General features: G+C 42.0%; 1 protein-coding gene across 3 annotated transcripts; it reads right to left on the bottom strand.

Annotated features, from left to right (window-relative positions):
• Nucleotides 1-69: 69 nt before the first annotated feature.
• Nucleotides 70-16,295, bottom strand: LOC110538870 (frizzled-6). Of its 3 annotated transcripts, XM_036943276.1 has the most exons (9): nt 16,128-16,295; nt 15,494-15,616; nt 13,512-13,900; nt 8,882-9,078; nt 8,174-8,582; nt 5,685-6,287; nt 2,879-3,027; nt 2,226-2,663; nt 70-2,129 (listed from the first exon to the last, which is right to left on the bottom strand). In XM_036943276.1, exons 3-9 carry the CDS (start codon nt 13,692-13,694, stop codon nt 1,973-1,975), a joined length of 2,136 nt encoding a protein of 711 aa, XP_036799171.1. In that variant the 5' UTR covers nt 13,695-13,900; nt 15,494-15,616; nt 16,128-16,295; the 3' UTR covers nt 70-1,972. The 3 variants fall into 3 exon arrangements, with proteins under 3 accessions (XP_036799171.1, XP_021481532.1, XP_021481526.1); XM_021625857.2 differs by lacking the exon at nt 16,128-16,295 and having other exon boundaries at nt 13,512-13,823; nt 15,494-15,776; XM_021625851.2 differs by lacking the exon at nt 16,128-16,295 and having other exon boundaries at nt 15,494-15,761.
• Between the last annotated feature and the right edge of the window lie 321 nt (nt 16,296-16,616).

The following is a 16,616-nucleotide window of genomic DNA, read 5'->3' as shown; positions in this document are numbered from 1 at the left end:
CATGACAACATGGTTCAACGTCTGTATGGGCGATACAAAACCAGGCATCCATTCATGAGACAAATTACATTTCAGTTTATTCTATTCAATAATCTTTTATTAAAAGGAAATCAAATTGATACAAAATATATATCAAATAGTACATACAACATAACACTACAAAAGTTCACAAAAATGTATAGGGAATTTAAAATAAAAATGTTCTACAGCCTAACAAGTCTATATGCAATCAAGGATGAGTAGTGGTTATATTATTAATGTGTGAAGGAGTGGAAGCACGATAACACATTCCCTTTAGCTGGAACCTTTGTCTTCTGATAGCCACATACAATAGATTTGGACGAAGATCAAGGACAGGGTCAGATTAAAGAAAATAAAACAATACAGCATGGAGGGATTCAAATACTTATCAAATGATTGTGAGTATGTATGGATGGATAAATGGTTTTTATTAATAGTGTGCAAGACTTATTCCCAACAGGCCTTTCGGGAAAATGCTTGCAAGAAACATGTGTAGTCAAACACAGTTCATGGATTACCGGTAAGTATCATGCCAATTGAAATACTGAACAAAACACACACATTTGTCAAAAAATATCAACTCAACTAGGTACATGCATTGGATTGGATTTCGTCTCTGATTTTTCTACTGGTGTTTTCATATTGTATCATCAGTTATGTTAGGTATATATACTACTATATTTGGTTTAAAGATAATTGCGTAGCAGAAATATAAACTTCAAAAAAAATACATTCTATCACAGTACAAATTGTACAGTATCAATCCGTCTTTGCACTGGGTTCATCTTTAAGTGGTAACTCCTCTAGTGTAGTGAGATGTCCAACCACAACAACTTGTTGGTCAAGAGCCAGAAATATGCCTGGTTACTTTGTCCACATATTTCACTGGAGATGAATGCACACATGGAATGACTATGTCACACATGTAAAGCATCTGTAGGTAGACAGACAAAAAGTAGGTTATCTGAAGACCATGATTCAGTTCATGGGGCACATTCTTCAAGGAACTGTAGTATAAAAAAACACATGCTCCACTCAGATTTACAGGAAATGAAGTTTACGAGGAGAGTCAGCAAAATTGAAAAATGCTTATGTAACTATTTATAAAAATACTGAAAAACACTATAATGGAAATGGAATGAAAGCAGAGTAGCATACTGAGTGTATTGGTAGTGAGAACCTCCTGTCTACTGCAATTACTTTAATTACAGAACTGCTATGCTTGCTACTCATTGTTTCATGATGGAATTGTCTACATTCACATGACTTTGACCATTTGAATACAAAAATAAAATAGATTTAACCACCACAGCTAGATATCGTTGAAGTTCTGATTGTTTGGTGAAACCTTCACGATTTTCAGATTTTCAAGCGCTTAAACTCAGTGTAAAGACTAGTCCAGTGATAGAAAATAAAATAGTTTACATAAATATTGCCAGTGTATATTCTACACACTTTACATATCAATCTACCCTCAGAAAAGTACAGCTTTCATAAGTAAATAAACAATACGTAAAGTGACTGTTTTCCAGCAGGGAAATGCAACCATTGGTCTGAAGAGCTGCATGATTCTCTAACCTCATTCACCTTGATGTGGCCAGTGATCCAGTCAAGCTGACTGATGTACAGTAGCTACACCTGTTGGGTCGGTCACTGAAGGGAACTCTCTAAGGACCCTGGTGGCCCACCTAGTCTCTTCCTTCCTGTCTCTGTGGTCCTCTGAATTTTCTCGACTTCCTGCTGGTTTTCTCTTCTCCCTCTGGTACTTAATCGATCCACTAATATCACTGATTGTTCTGAGAGTGTACACATCTGGTATGGTATGACAGGCTAAATCAGTTGCTCATTTGAAAGGAAGAACAAAAACCAGCAGACACTCAGTCCAGCCCCTGAGGACCAGAGCTGCCTGTCTCTGTTGGTGTTAAGTATCATAGGACCCTGTTGATTGGGCTCAGCAGCTGCTGTCCTTCTCCTTTTTCTCCTCTGGTAACTGGCGAACCAGGTGAGGGACGGAGCCTTTCACACTGCCGCTGTGGGAGTTGCTTAAAGCCAGGTGCTGTCCACTGGGCATCTGTCTCGTCTCTGATAGTTCACTCCGGGGAGTCATCCTACAAGACAAATTTGTAAAAAACAACCTGTAAACAGTGGAGCGGACAAAACCTTTTGAAGTACGTATGTGTAGGTCAGAAAGTATCTGTCTTTACCTTCCCTCTGGGACTCTGTGGAAGCTCTCTGAGCGGCTGCTAACCTTGCTGGAGCTGCCCTTTTTACTACGTCTCTCTGCCCCCTCTCTCCCCCCAGACAGGGCCTGTCCACTGGGCTGCCTCTCCCTGTCCCTCTCCCCCAGCCTGGAGCCACGGGTGGAGCTGCCCCTCTCCAGCTTCTCCCTGGCAGAGGCATCAGATGAGCCCCTGGCCTCAGAGAAAGAAGCCTGGCCCCGGATGGCCTCATGGTTGCCCACTGCTGAGGTGCAGTGGTTGCCTGTGGCTGAGGCACCGGTGCTGGTGCCCATGGACTTGGAGATGACCTTGAGTTTGTGGGAGCCGGGGTTGTAGTGGTTCTTCTTGTGCTGGACACGGCTGTTGTGTTTGAGGAAGAACTCACAGGACTCCTGGAGAACTCTTCGACTCTCACTAATGGGGCTGGATAGAGAAATAGAATTAGAACACAGTAGAATTATATCGATCTGCAATCTGGGAATGTTGCATACTGTAAAAAAACAAGTTGCTTCCCAAATGGCACCCTATTCCTTATACAATGCACTACTTTTGCCTTAGGGTGCCATTTGGGATACAATCCATGGAATAATATGATTGTTTCAGCAGTTGAGAGACAGGGATTAGTGAAGTGTCCTTACTCTTTCTTCCTGGTCCTGTTGAAGAAGAAGGCCCATTCTGAGCAGGTCTTCTTGCTGCTGACCCAGAACACAGCTGAGATCCCAACCACCAGGGTCATCAGGTATTTAATTAGGAATAGGGACAGGTCTGGACGACCAGACTCTGTAGTCTGAAACAGACATTACAGTGTTATAAACCGGATGGCTTGAGCCCTGAATGCGGATTGGCTGAAAGCCGTAGTACATCACGGGTATGACATAAAAATACTTTTTACTGTTCTAATTACGTTGGTAACCAGTTTATAATAGCAATAAGGCACCTCTGCGGTTTGTGGTATATGGCCAACCCCTTAGCGGTGGAATATTAGACATATACTACCAGTCAAAAGATTTAGAACACCTATTCATTCAAGGGTTTTTCTTTATTTTTACTATTTTCTACATTGTAGAATAATAGTGAAGTCATCAAAACTATGAAATAACACATATGGAATAATGTAGTAACCAAAAAAAGTGTTAAACAAATCAAAATATATTTTAAATTTGAGATTCTTCAAATAGCCACCCTTTGCCTGGATAACTGCTTTGCACACTCTTGGAATTTTCTCAACCAGCTTCATGAGGTAGTCACCTGGAATGCATTTCAATTAACAGGTGTGCCTTGTTAAAAGTACATTTGTGGAATTTATTTCCTTCTTAATGCGTTTGAGCCAATCAGTTGTGTTGTGACAAGGTAGGGGTGGTATACAGAAGATAGACCTATTTCGTAAAATACCAAGTCCATATTATGGCAAGAACAGCTCAAATAAGCAAAATGAAACGACAGTCCATCAATACTTTAAGACATGAAGGTCAGTCAATACGGAAAATTGCAAGAACTTTGAAAGTTTCTTCAAGTGCAGTCGCAAAAAAACATCAAGCACTATGATGAAACTGGCTCTAATGAGGACCGCCACAGGAATGGAAGACCCAGAGTTACCTCTGCTTCAGAGGATAAGTACATTAGTTCCAGCCTCAGAAATTGCAGCCCAAATAAATGCTTCACAGAGTTCAAGTAACAGACAAATCTCAACATCAACTGTTCAGAGGAGACTGCGTGAATCAGGCCTTCATGTTTGAATTGTTGCAAAGAAACCACTACTAAAGGACACCAATAATAAGAAGAGACTTGTTTGGGCCAAGAAACACGAGCAATGGACATTAGACCGGTGGAAATATGTCCTTTGGTCTGGAGTCCAAATTGGAGATTTTTGGTTCCAACCTGCCATCTCTTTGTGAGACGCGGTGTGGGTGAACGGATGATCTCCGCATGTGTATTTCCCCACTGTAAAGCATGGAGGAGAAGGTGTTATGGTGTGGGGGTGCTTTGCTGGTGACACTGTCTGTGATTTATTTAGAATTCAAGGCACACTTAACCAGCATGGCTACCACAGCATTCTGCAGCGAATATGCCATCCCATCTGGTTTTGGCTTAATGGGACTATCATTTGTTTTTCAACAGGACAATGACCCAAAAACACTTCCAGGCTGTGTAAGGGCTATTTTACCAAGAAGGAGAGTGATGGAGTGCTGCATCAGATGACCTGGCCTCCACAATCCCCCAAATTCACCCAAATTGAGATGGTTTGGGATGAGTCGGACCGCAGAGTTAAGGAAAAGCAGCTAACTGTGGGAACTCCTTCAAGACTGTTGGAAAAGCATTCCAGGTGAAACTGGTTAAGAGAATGCCAAGAGTGTGCAAAGCTGTCATCAAAGCAAAGAATCTCAAATATAAAATATATTTTGATTTGTTTAACACTTTTTTGGTTACTACATGATTCCATACGTGTTATTTCATAGTTTTGATGTCTTTTTGATGTCGAAAATAGTAAAAATGAAGAAAAACCCTTGAATGAGTAGGTGTTCTAAAACTTTGGACTGGTAGTGTACATTTACATTTGAGTCATTTAGAAGATGCTCTTATCCAGAGAGACTTCCATTTATCTTAAGATAGCTAGGTGGAACAACCACATATCACAGTAAGTACACCTTTTCTCAATAAAGTAGCTATCAGCAAAGCTAGAAAGAAGGTGGGGGGGGTTCAAGAACAATTGTGTTCTTTCAGGATTATTTTATTATTATCCCTTTTGGGAGGGGGATTGTTTAAGATACTCTATGAAGAGGTAGGGTTTCAGGTGCTTTCGGAAGATGGGAAGGGACTCTGCTGTCAGGGGGAAGCTGGTTCCACCATTGGGGTGCCAGAACAAAGAAGAGCTTGGACTGGGCTGAGCAGGAGCTGACCAAGAGACCAGAGTTGGCAGAACAGAGTGCTCAGGTTGGGGTGTAGGGCTTGAGCATAGGTAGGGAGAGGCAGTGTTCCGAAGGCAAGCCCCATGGTCTTGTAGTGGATGCGAGCTTTGACTGGAAGCCAGTGGAGTGTGCTGAGGAGTGGAGTGACATGGGAGAACTTGGGAAAGTTGTAAAACCAGGTGGGCCGCAGCGTTCTCAATAAGTTGCAGGGGGTTGATGGCACAACAGTGAGTTGCAGTAGTCCAGACGGGAGAGGACAAGTGCCTGGATTAGGACCTGCGCCGCTTCCTGTGTGAGGTAGGGTCGTCCTCTACGGATGTTGTAGAGCACCACACCCCCTCGTGCCTTATTGCTTAATGACACCATTTCCATTTAAACGTCTGCCAAATATATTCATACATTTTACTGTGGCTGAAAGAAGGCATAAGAACAGCAATGATTTTTAACAACTATTAATTTTAGATTAATTTTGCAGTGGCATATCTTCATAGAGATATCAAATTATTATGAAAATGTTCTAGTGCTGAGCGTGTGTTACCTTGTGTGAGCAGGGAATGCTGTACTCCTGGCAACGGTCATTGATCCAGGTGTTTTCCCAGGTGGAGCGCTGGCTCTGTTCATAGATATAACACCCCTGCAGAGTGACCAGGGGCACCAGGTACAGACCACTGAACACTCCGATACGGATCATAAACTTCTTCAGCTTCTCCTGGTTCCTCTCATCGTGCTGGATCACCTGACGCACGTTGTTGAGCGACACGATCCCAGCCAGGAGCAGAGACAGCCCAACCACAACCCCGATACACAGTGGCGCCAGCACAAAGTACCGCAGCGCATCCAGATCATAGAGCCCCACAAAGCACACCCCGCTGATGTTATCTCCCTCCACCTTGTTGAGAGCCAGTAGCATGACAGTTAGTGCTCCAGGGACCCCCCAGGCGGCAGAGTGGAACCACACCGCCTTCTTCTCGATGGCCTCGCAGCTCCACTTGGGCCCGGCGGCCAGGAACCAGGTGATGGTGAGGATGACCCACCAGACGATGCCGGCCAGGGAGAAGAAGTAGAGTAGCATGAAGAGTAACGTACAGCCTTTACTCTGGGAGCCCAGCACCACCGTGTCCATGGCAGCCGGGTGCACCGCCTGGGATGAATTAATTAATAAATAGATTAACGAATGAATGATAACTTTTATGTCCCGTAGAGAAGTTTTCTAGGAAAAGAAGAAGTATACCTGGCATACATATAAACATCACAATATATGACTTCAGATATCGTCACAGGACATACATCACCAGACGTGGGCTGTGTCCCAAATGGCACCCTATTCCTTACATACAGTGCATTCGGAAAGTATTCATACACCTTCACCTTTTCCACTTTTTTTTTTACATTACAGCCTTATTCTAAAATGTATTCAAATTAATGTTTTTCCTCATCAATCTACACACAATACCCCATAATGACAAAGAGAAAACAGGTTGACATTTTTGCACATTTATTAAAAATTAAAAACAGAAATATGTTATTTACATAAATATTCAGACCCTTTGCTATGAGACTCGAAATTGAGGTCATGTGCATCCTGCTTCCATTGATCATCCTTGAGATGTTTCTACAACTTGATTGGAGTCCACCTGTGGTAGATTCAATTGATTGGACAGCCTTTCAAAAGGCACAGAACTGTCTAGATAAGGTCTCACAGTTGACAGTTCATGTCAGAGCAAAAACCAGGCCATGAGGTCAAAGGTATTGTCCATTGAGCTCCGAAACAGGAGGATTGTGTCGAGGCACAGATCTGGGGAAGGGTACCAAAACATTTACGCAGCATTGAAGGTCCCCAAGAACACTGTGGCCTCCATCATTCTTAAATGGAAGAAGTTTGGAACCACCCAGACTTTTCCTAGAGCTGGCCGCCCGGCCAAACTGAGCAATCAGGGGAGAAGGGCCTTGGTCAGAGAGTTGATCAAGAACCCGATAGTCACTCTGACAGAGCTTTAGAGTGCCTCTGTGGAGATGGGAGAACCTTCCAGAAGGACAAACATCTCTGCAGCCCTCCACCAATCAGGTCTTTATGATAGAGTGGCCAGACGGATGCCACTCCTCAGTAAAAGGCACATGGCAGCCCGCTTGGAATTTGCCAGAAGGGACCTAAAGGACTCTCACGACCATGACAAACAAGATTCTCTGGTTGGGTGAAACCAAGATTGACCTCTTTGACCTGAATGTCAAGCATCATGTCTGGAGGAAACCTGGCACCATCCCTACGGTGAAGCATGATGCTTTTCAGTGGTAGGGACTGTGAGACTAGTCAGGATCGAGGAAAGGATGAACGGAACAAAGTACAGAGAGATCCTTGATGAAAATCTGCTCCAGAGCGCTCAGGACCTCAGACTGGGGCAAAGGTTCACCTTCCAACGGGGCAAAGATTAACCTTCCAAGAGGACAATGACCCTAAGCACACAGTCAAGACAATGCAGGAGTGGCTTCGGGACAAGTCTCTGAATGTCTGTGAGTGGCCTAGCCCGATCGAAAATCTCTGGAGAGACCTGAAAATAGCTGTGCAGCGACACTCCCCATCCAACTTGACAGAGCTTGAGAGGTTCTGCAGAGAACAATGGGAGAAACTCCCCAAATATAGATGTGCCAAGCTTGTAGCGTCATACCCTAGTAGATTCAAGGCTGTAATCGCTGCCAAAGGTGCTTCAACAAAGTACTGAATCAAGGGTCTGAATACTTATGTAAATGTGATATTTATATTTTTTTAATACATTTGCAATTTTTTTTTACAAAAATTGTTTTTCTTCGTCATTATGGGGTACTGTGTGTAGATTGATGAGGGAAAAAAAACAATTAAATCAATTTTAGAATAAGGCTAAATGTGGAAAAAGTCAAGGGGTCTGAATACTTTCCGAATGCACTGTATTACAATAGTTTAGACCAGGGTCCATAGGGCTCTGGGTGAACTGGTCAAAAGTAGTGCACAATACAGGGGATTGGTTGCCATTTCAGACACAGACATAAACAGACCTTGTTGCAGGATGCATTGTTCCCCAGCAGGAAGCCGATGAAGTAGATGAGCGACACGAAGCTGTAGCACACGGCGTAGAAGATGATTGGCCGTTCGGGGTAGCGGAAGCGTTTGACATCGATGAGGAAGGTGAGGAAGGTGAAGAGCGTGGCGCAGAGGCAGACGATGGAGCACACCCCGATGAAGGTCTTGGCGAACTCGATCTCATGGGGCTTGAAGTACATGTTGGAGCAAGGGGGAGCGCAGTCCCTGGCACCCAGGAACGTGGATCCCTGGCCGGGACGAGTCTTCAGCTGAAGGGGGCACCAGAAGCCCATGTCCCTCTTGGCAGACAGAGAGGTCTTGGGTGTGGTCAGTCTGGTTGGTGGCAGGGCTGAGCCATCAGGAGAGTAGAGGCAATACTCCAACCTAGAGGAGAAAAAGTAGGGTAAAGAGTCAAAACCATAACTAAATGAATACCATTTCAAAACGTAGTGCTGATAAATGTAATAACTGGTCAACTGTCTGTTTTCAAGCAGTTTATAAACGTTTTCTATTTGGTCACCTGAAAAAGGTCAGGCATGTGCCTTTTCATCTATACAACTTGGCACAGTACAACACGCCTATGTATGTAACTGATGTTGTGGTTCAGTGAACCTCGCCCACGTTGATGAGTAACCTGGCCTGAGACCTGGAGAATTGAGTTCAACTCGGTCAGTCACATTTACCTGTCGCACTGCAGCTCCGGAGGCCAGGTGATGCCGAAGGTGCCGATGTCCTTCCTGCAGTCTGACCTCACTTTCTCACACAGGTCACGACATGGCTGGATCACTTTGGTGTCCTCAGTGCATGCTGGGATAAAGGCCTGACACAGGAAGTGATGTACGTCTGGAGAGCAGCGCAGATTGACCAACGGCATGAAGGGCTAAGGAGACAGGAGGGAGGGAAGGGGAGAGGGGGAGCGAGAGAGAAAGAGAGAGGGAGAAAGGGAGAGAAAGAGGAAGAAAGAGGGAGAATGAGGGAGCGAAAGGGAGATCAACAGCGAGAGCGAAATATAAAAATCTGAATGTATCTATGTCTATGGTTCAAGAACATACAGTAAATGCTAGGGTTACAAAATTCCAGTATATTTTCCTCAATTCAAAGGTTTTCCAGAAGTCCTGGTTGTAGTTTCTGGATTTCTGTCTTTCTGTCCTAATTCTAGGAATCTTCCAACCAGGATTTTGGGAAAACCTGTGAAAGTGACCTGAATTTTGCTACCCTAGTAAATACTAGCACTGTAGCTGTACCTATAAGAATGGAGCTGAACAAATGGTCAGACATGTTTTTAATCCAACAACCAATATTGATTTCAACTAGATTCATCTAGACATCACAACAGTTTGTAATTAAAAGTCAGTCAACGTGAGGTTAATACTGTCACCCACGGCCACAATACAGTCCATGCAGTTCCCTTGCAATGGGCAGATCCAGAAATAGAATAGTTTTATTTTCCTGTACACGTGACTTGGTTGCAAAAGATTAAAAGGCTACAGTACATAAGAGGCTGTAATGTGGATGGTGCCACACAAAGGATTCCTTTCACAGGCTGACTCATTTTCTTTCGTTTCAACAGATTTGAGTAGGGGGGGGCATCAGGAAATGACTCTGGGACTATTTGGAAATAAGGAGAGGGATGTTGACTGGAATGGACAGAACTGTTGGGCTTCTGCTCAGTATCCATTCCATCACACTAAAGCTGCAGCTCTGATCTAACAACAGTTCGAGTTCACAGTGATTTCTACCAAAGCATGAATGGTTATATGTGGCATTGTTGAGTCACGCTAAACAGAGTTTATCCAAATAAACAGATCTTGTCGAAGTAACGACCATATCACAAAATCTTAAGATACCATCTGTAACGAATGCCACAAATAATTCAACAAAACAAGTATAACTGGATCATTCAAAGACTACAGACTGTATCATGTGGCCATCTTAATCTAAGGGCCACTTGGTTTGGATCAGATACACCATATTATCAAACAGTCCTGTTCAGTTTACAAATGCAGTTATGCAGAAAGAACTATGACTGTTGGAGGCAGTGAATCCAGCCGATGTTTACACTGTATAAGCAACATTTCCCCATCAGCACAGGACCAATCTAACAACCACACTATTCAACGTTCTCTCCCTGACGGTTTCCCCAGCTCCAGGCTGGCTGCAGCCCAGATCTAGACGGGGGCTGGGGAACTGGCTCTCCGACTGTATGAGTCCTTGTTTCACTTCTTTGGAGGTCCCAAACTCCATCTCAAAGAGCTCTTCTTAGTCCACAATCTGCCGTTTCTTGTATTTTTCTGTGGAACCACTGTAAATAGTTAGACATTTATTATGTATTGGAATTGGGGCCTCTGTATGTCCTCATTCAAAAATAATGATCCCTCTACTGTGGATTTCCACTCAAGGTCCCTCAACTATGGATAACAATGACTCAATGAACCTTTTACTGCAGTGGGCTAAATCAGGGTCACACAGAATGTTTCTTGGTAAGGCCTTAAACAAATCTACTTTGAAACAAAAGTATACACCTCACACACATGGTTATGGGCTTTAAAAAACGAAAACACCTGTACCATGTCAGATATAGAGTTGAAATGTATTCAATTTAAATGTTGCATCCCAATATGACACTTTATATACATCACAGAAAACTGAAATATAACAAAAACTTTGACATAGAAACACCGGATTTCCTTCAGTTAAAAAAATATATGTTTATTAATTATTAAATTATGAAAATATGAACAACATTTCACCCATAAGGCTACTAGACGGCGATTTGGTCATTTGACTGCAGGAAAGGGCTACCTACGCAATATGGCATCCTAACTTCAAAATGCAATGGTTGAGTTTGTAATGTATACTAAAAACATATACTAGTTTTCACTCTATTTAGGTCTATTTCCTTACAGGTGCTGAAAGTGTTACCACTAAGCTGCCAAATACTAGAGGAATATTGGCACATTGATATCGTAACAGGAACAATGCCCCTAAAGGAAAGGGATAGTCCTCAACCCGGAAAATCCTATCAAATAATACTGAACAGAAGAGCAACAGGAGAGTCAACTTCATAACAATACCTAGATCCCATTATGGCACACTTTCCAACAGGCCATTTGGTCAGATTGTCTGTCAGCAGTAGGTACTGCATGCATCTATTACTTTAGATACCAAACACTGACATTTTTAAGTGAAGTGAAGGAGTGAAAGACAAAGAAAGGAAGAGAGGGGGGGTAGAAATAGAGAGAGTACAGTGTAGAAGGAATGCTGGCTAGTCTTTGTGTGAGGTAGGTGTGTCTCCCTCCCCTTCCTCTCCTAAATCAAAGGACGCCCCACACGACAAAGTACCCAGAGTTCCCTGTGGCTCCCTGAGGTTGTCCTGAAATAAGAGGAGCACCTCAGCTCAGCCTGATAGACATCACACAAAGAGTCCTCCAGCATATCACTGTCTGCCCCACACTGATTTAAATAGAGTACAGGCTTAACTGAATTAACCATAAAGATGGAATGCAATATGACATTTTATGAAATAGTTTGAGGAATGGCCTTGTCTCTGAGAGAAGATCATCAAAGCCAGATGATGTGATGGCAGCTTGCCAAAGGATACTGACCATACCGTTACGCTTGTTTACAATGAGGTTGGAACTCAATCATGGTCACATGAAAACACTGTGGAGCCGGCGTGAGATACGGGTCGGAAAACGTACCTCAATGCAGGGATAGGATATACAATTGTAGTCAAAATTGGACCTTTATCCACACTGTTCCATCAAGAAGATTGAAATACTGCTACTTTTCCTGGAAAACTGCCATTTTTTGTCTTCATGCTAGCTACCAGTAGCCACAGCAGCTATTATAGAATGAACAACAAAAGGAGCTGTTTGGCTGACACTGCCATTCCAAAATGGCTGCGGTGACTACTGCTAGCTAGCATGAGGTCGAAAAGGAAAGTTTTTTGGGAAAACTAGCAGTATTTCAATCTTCTTGATGCATCAGTGTGGATAAAGGTAACATTTGGAGTACAATTTCAAAGCAAAAGAGAACATTCACACGGTAGTGACTCCTCTATTGAAGTTGAGGTATATCCCATCCCTGCATTGAGGTATCTTTTCCAACCCATATCTCACGCCGACACCATGATGTCTTAATGTAACCATGATTGCGTTCTGACCTATGTGCTGCTCTTTGTAAAAAAAAACATAACAGTAGGGTCTCTTTTGGCAATGATGGCAGGTAGCCGGGACTGCTGACATCGGAACCCCCCCACTGGGGGAAAAGAGTTCCAATGACGGTCCTTAAGGATATTATAGCTGGTGGTGGTGGGGAGGTGGATGGCTGTCGAAAACTGTTGCTGAAAAACAGCAAGTGAGAGAACGAGGGTAAGTTGACATATAAATACCTCCCTAGATTTACACCCATTGGTTGAGAGAGAGGAAGGTGATAATTGCAAAAGTGAGTCCATAGGTTAAACAGCAAGCATGAGGAATGTGCATTATTGTGCTGTGTTTATAGGCTATTAGGTAAATGACATTCCACACATGGCTAATAGGAAAGAGAAGAAACAAGATGCTATGCTGACGATGATACGTTTGTACTCACTCCCAATATGCCTGTGGAATAGGAAACAAAAGCGAATTATGTTATGCTTACTGGATGAAGTTAAACAAGCATTCAGTCTTCTGATTGAACTTTCGTAATCTGCATTACATTTAACTGAACCCTGCAGCTACAGTGAGAGAGGATGGAAGACCTTTGAGAATGCTAATACACACAAGCTTCAATACTCAGCTATCAAATCAAACTTTATTTGTCACATGCATCAAATACAACAAGTGTAGACCTTACCGTGAAACGCTTACTTACAAGCCCTTAACCAACAGTGCAGTTCAAGAAGTTAAGAAAATATTTATCCATTAAAAGACTGCATTTCCTCTACATCTTAGCAAGTTCATAGAGAATGGTTTGAAAATAGTTATTTTAATACACAATTATCCTTTTGCACCTGTTGGATTCATGGCACACATTTAGAGGTTTAAAAAGGCTTTTGTAGGTTGTAATTTCCATTTTGACATTTTAGACTTGATTTTCCCTTACGAAAAATGTATCAAACCCTACAAATTTGTCCATTAATTATTATCGACATAATAAATAATTCACATTTCCTGTTGCTGCAGGATTATTTTGGGATATTTTTCCTGCTGTAGCAAATTGGCTCAAATGAAGATCCTACATCTGTAACAAACTGCAAAGTCATTTTTCCCTCTATGCTCCAAGTCTGATGGGAAATCTAAGGGTTTTATCACAGTGAGAAACACTCACCTCCATCCTGCTGGCTGCTATGTCCTGGTCATAGTGCTCCATCATGTTGGGGAAGAAGGTCATGTTGTAGAGCATCCCCAGGCAGCGATGCACCTTGATGGGTTCACAGGTAAACAGACTGTGGGCGTGGCAGCTCCTCGCCCCTATCAGTGCCAGGCACACCCAGACCAGCCTAGGTATCATTATGGTGGCAGCCAGTTGCTAGGCAAAATGATTTGTGTATAAACAGCTCTATTTGGTTCAGTGGAGGGATAACTTTATGTTGGAGGCCGGATCACTCTTCATCCACATTCCTCTAGGCTTGCTGGGGTCCTATCCATGGAGACAAAAGGAGTAACGACAGGTAAAACATTCCCCATCAGCACGGTGGCACGTTCGGAAATCCCAAGCTTTAAAAAAGAACAGAGTATAATTTATCTGGTGTGTTTTGAAGGGCTAGTATGAAGTTTGGTTCCAAAGCATTAAAGGTCCAATGCAGCAGTTTATCTCAATATCAAAATGTTTCTGGTTAACAATGAAGTACCTTATTGTGATTGTTTTCAAATAAAGTGGTCCCCCAAAAATTATTAGCTTCTTAGCGAAGATATTTGCTAGGACTGTCTGGGAGTGGTCTCAGTGGGGAGGGGAAAACTGAAAACTAGCTGTTATTGGCAGAGAGGTTTGGAACTATCTTTCTTATTGGTCTATTAACTGGTGATATCACCAGGCAGGCCAAAACTCCATCCCATGAAAACAGGCTGAAATTTCAGTCGGTGTTTTCAAACAGCCCTTACACTAAAAGGGCATTATCATAATTTTCACAATCTCACAGTATTATTCCAACCTCATTATGTGGAAATATGTATGAAACACAGGAAAATCACGTTATCTCACTGCATTTGGCCTTTAACGTCAATATTTTTAAAATTACTGATAAACTTGTAAATAAGAATAAGAGAATAAATAAGAATTTGTTCTTAACTGACTTGCCTAGTTAAATAAAGGGTACACACAGATAATTCATATTGATCTGAGTGGATTATTGCTAGTGAGAAATACATCTGTCCAGTCTCTTCTGCAGTGGGGAAAAGATTATGTGGTGGAATTGCACACTGAATTGCAGACTAATTTAATAACAACATCAGCTTGTTGATACATGCTTGAAGCTTGGTATGTAACAATGTCTGATTGGAGCATGCCATGCCATCTAATCTCACACAGGTAATCATTCACAGAAAGCACTGTCTGGAATGCATGCAGTTTGCATTCAATAAGTGTATAATTTGCTGTACCTCAGAACATAAATCACTTATTTCACTTTTTAATCTGCTGCAATAGCCATTTGCACTTTGTATGGTTGTTTATTTGTTGTTTTATTTAGTTTACATGTGTTTGAGCTGTGGAGAGAATTGCTTTAGAAATAAACAAATCAATCAAAACTGATGTAATGATTATTATTATGACTTCACCAAACAATCGAATGTTATGCTACTGTGTCGATTGGCATATAGCGAACCATACGAACCCCTTCATGAGGGTTCGTATGGTTTCCATTATGTTCAGTAGCTTAGAATAGTTAATTCAGCAAAAAAACATATTCGATTCCCAAATTAGGCTACTAACAAAAATAGTACTGAGAAAGGGCTATTGAATAGTAAAATGTTTTGACTTGGTCACAAATCACTTACACTCCGGTCAACTTTTTTTTTTTTTAAACACAGATTTTTCATTTTTAATGTAAAAAACAACTACTTCAGAATAAAACATATTATCAAAGGTTTAAGAAAATTACTCTGCAGTTACATGGAATACTTAGAATAGGTATATTTCCTTCCTATGTGTTTACCCCAAATGGGAATTCGGAAACTCCATTTGTCCCCCATACCTTCGGGAAGTGCGACTAGTAAATATCCCTGTCTCAATGCCTTGGAAAGGGCCTCGATAAGTTTAAAATGTAACATTTGTTTAGACGAGGACAGAAAAGTTACATCAATTACACTTACCCTTTCGTTGTTCGTTTTTCCTAAATAAAGGACATCATTCCATTGCAATCCTTTCGGATTTTGCGACGTTTCCAACGACTTTCAACTATTCTCCGCCTTCTTTCTTTCAGCTCCACATCCTGTCTGTCTCCGTATTCGATACAACACCCATATACAGTAATTATCCGGGGAAATATTGGCCGTTGTTATATGCAGGTGCTGTTATCAAGCGTAGACAGTGTAGCCAAAAACATTATGTATTTTATAATGGTACTATTCCTAGATGGATAGTCCTCGATCTCAGATAATACATGCATCATAACGCTGTATCAACTTTGTACAATTAAATGATGACTTTTCTTACATTATTATATTTTTCACTGTAAGGGGAGAATTCAAGTTGTACATTAAAGACACAAAATTCACGTAAAAAGGCTACAGATGAAATGTCACAAAGAAATGCTGATCATGGCTGTATTATGTGATTGATTGGGTTCACCAGCAGATGGCAGGAATGGTTCTACGAAGCATAGGCCTACAGTGTATCATATTGTAGCCAATTTTGGGGGAAAAAATCGGTTACAAAAATCTAAATGTCGTTGGAGGGTCACATGTTATCACAATAATTGCGTACAATCTCGGCTGCATTCTATACCTCCTAATTTTGGTCAAAGGTGCTGCCCATTCACTTTTTCCTGAAATGGGGGGGATTGGGTCTTGCAGCATAGCACTAGACTTGCCTTCAGCAAATAAATATTTACTAGAAAACCTTTTACTTGAAAAACACTTATATTCACGCTGTCCCATCAGCAGCTGTTTCTTTCATCCAAGCAGCCTCCATCATGTATCCCTAAGTGGACAACATTAAAGACGCCTGGCTACCGGAAGTCCTTACTCCGTCGAAACGCTACGCCACGCCCACTGACGTTGGTTTGTAGGAACAATGGAGCTGAATAATTCAGTTTGTCATCAGGCAAACATTAAAGTGATGCTCCAGAACTTTTGGATCATTTCAGCCAGTAGTTTTGAATGCGGTGCTCACAAGACAAAAATGGTCTACGTGTTTTTGTTATACTATGGAATCCAATGGTGTACTTTCTCATTCGTTTCATAAGATATGTTACATTTTTGCAATTCGTATAAA

Source organism: Oncorhynchus mykiss, chromosome 2 (assembly GCF_013265735.2).
Source record: "Oncorhynchus mykiss isolate Arlee chromosome 2, USDA_OmykA_1.1, whole genome shotgun sequence".
NCBI classification, from domain to species: Eukaryota; Metazoa; Chordata; class Actinopteri; order Salmoniformes; family Salmonidae; genus Oncorhynchus; species Oncorhynchus mykiss.
The sequence above is the reverse complement of the archived record's forward strand: the minus strand, read 5'-3'. Positions and strand labels throughout refer to the sequence as shown.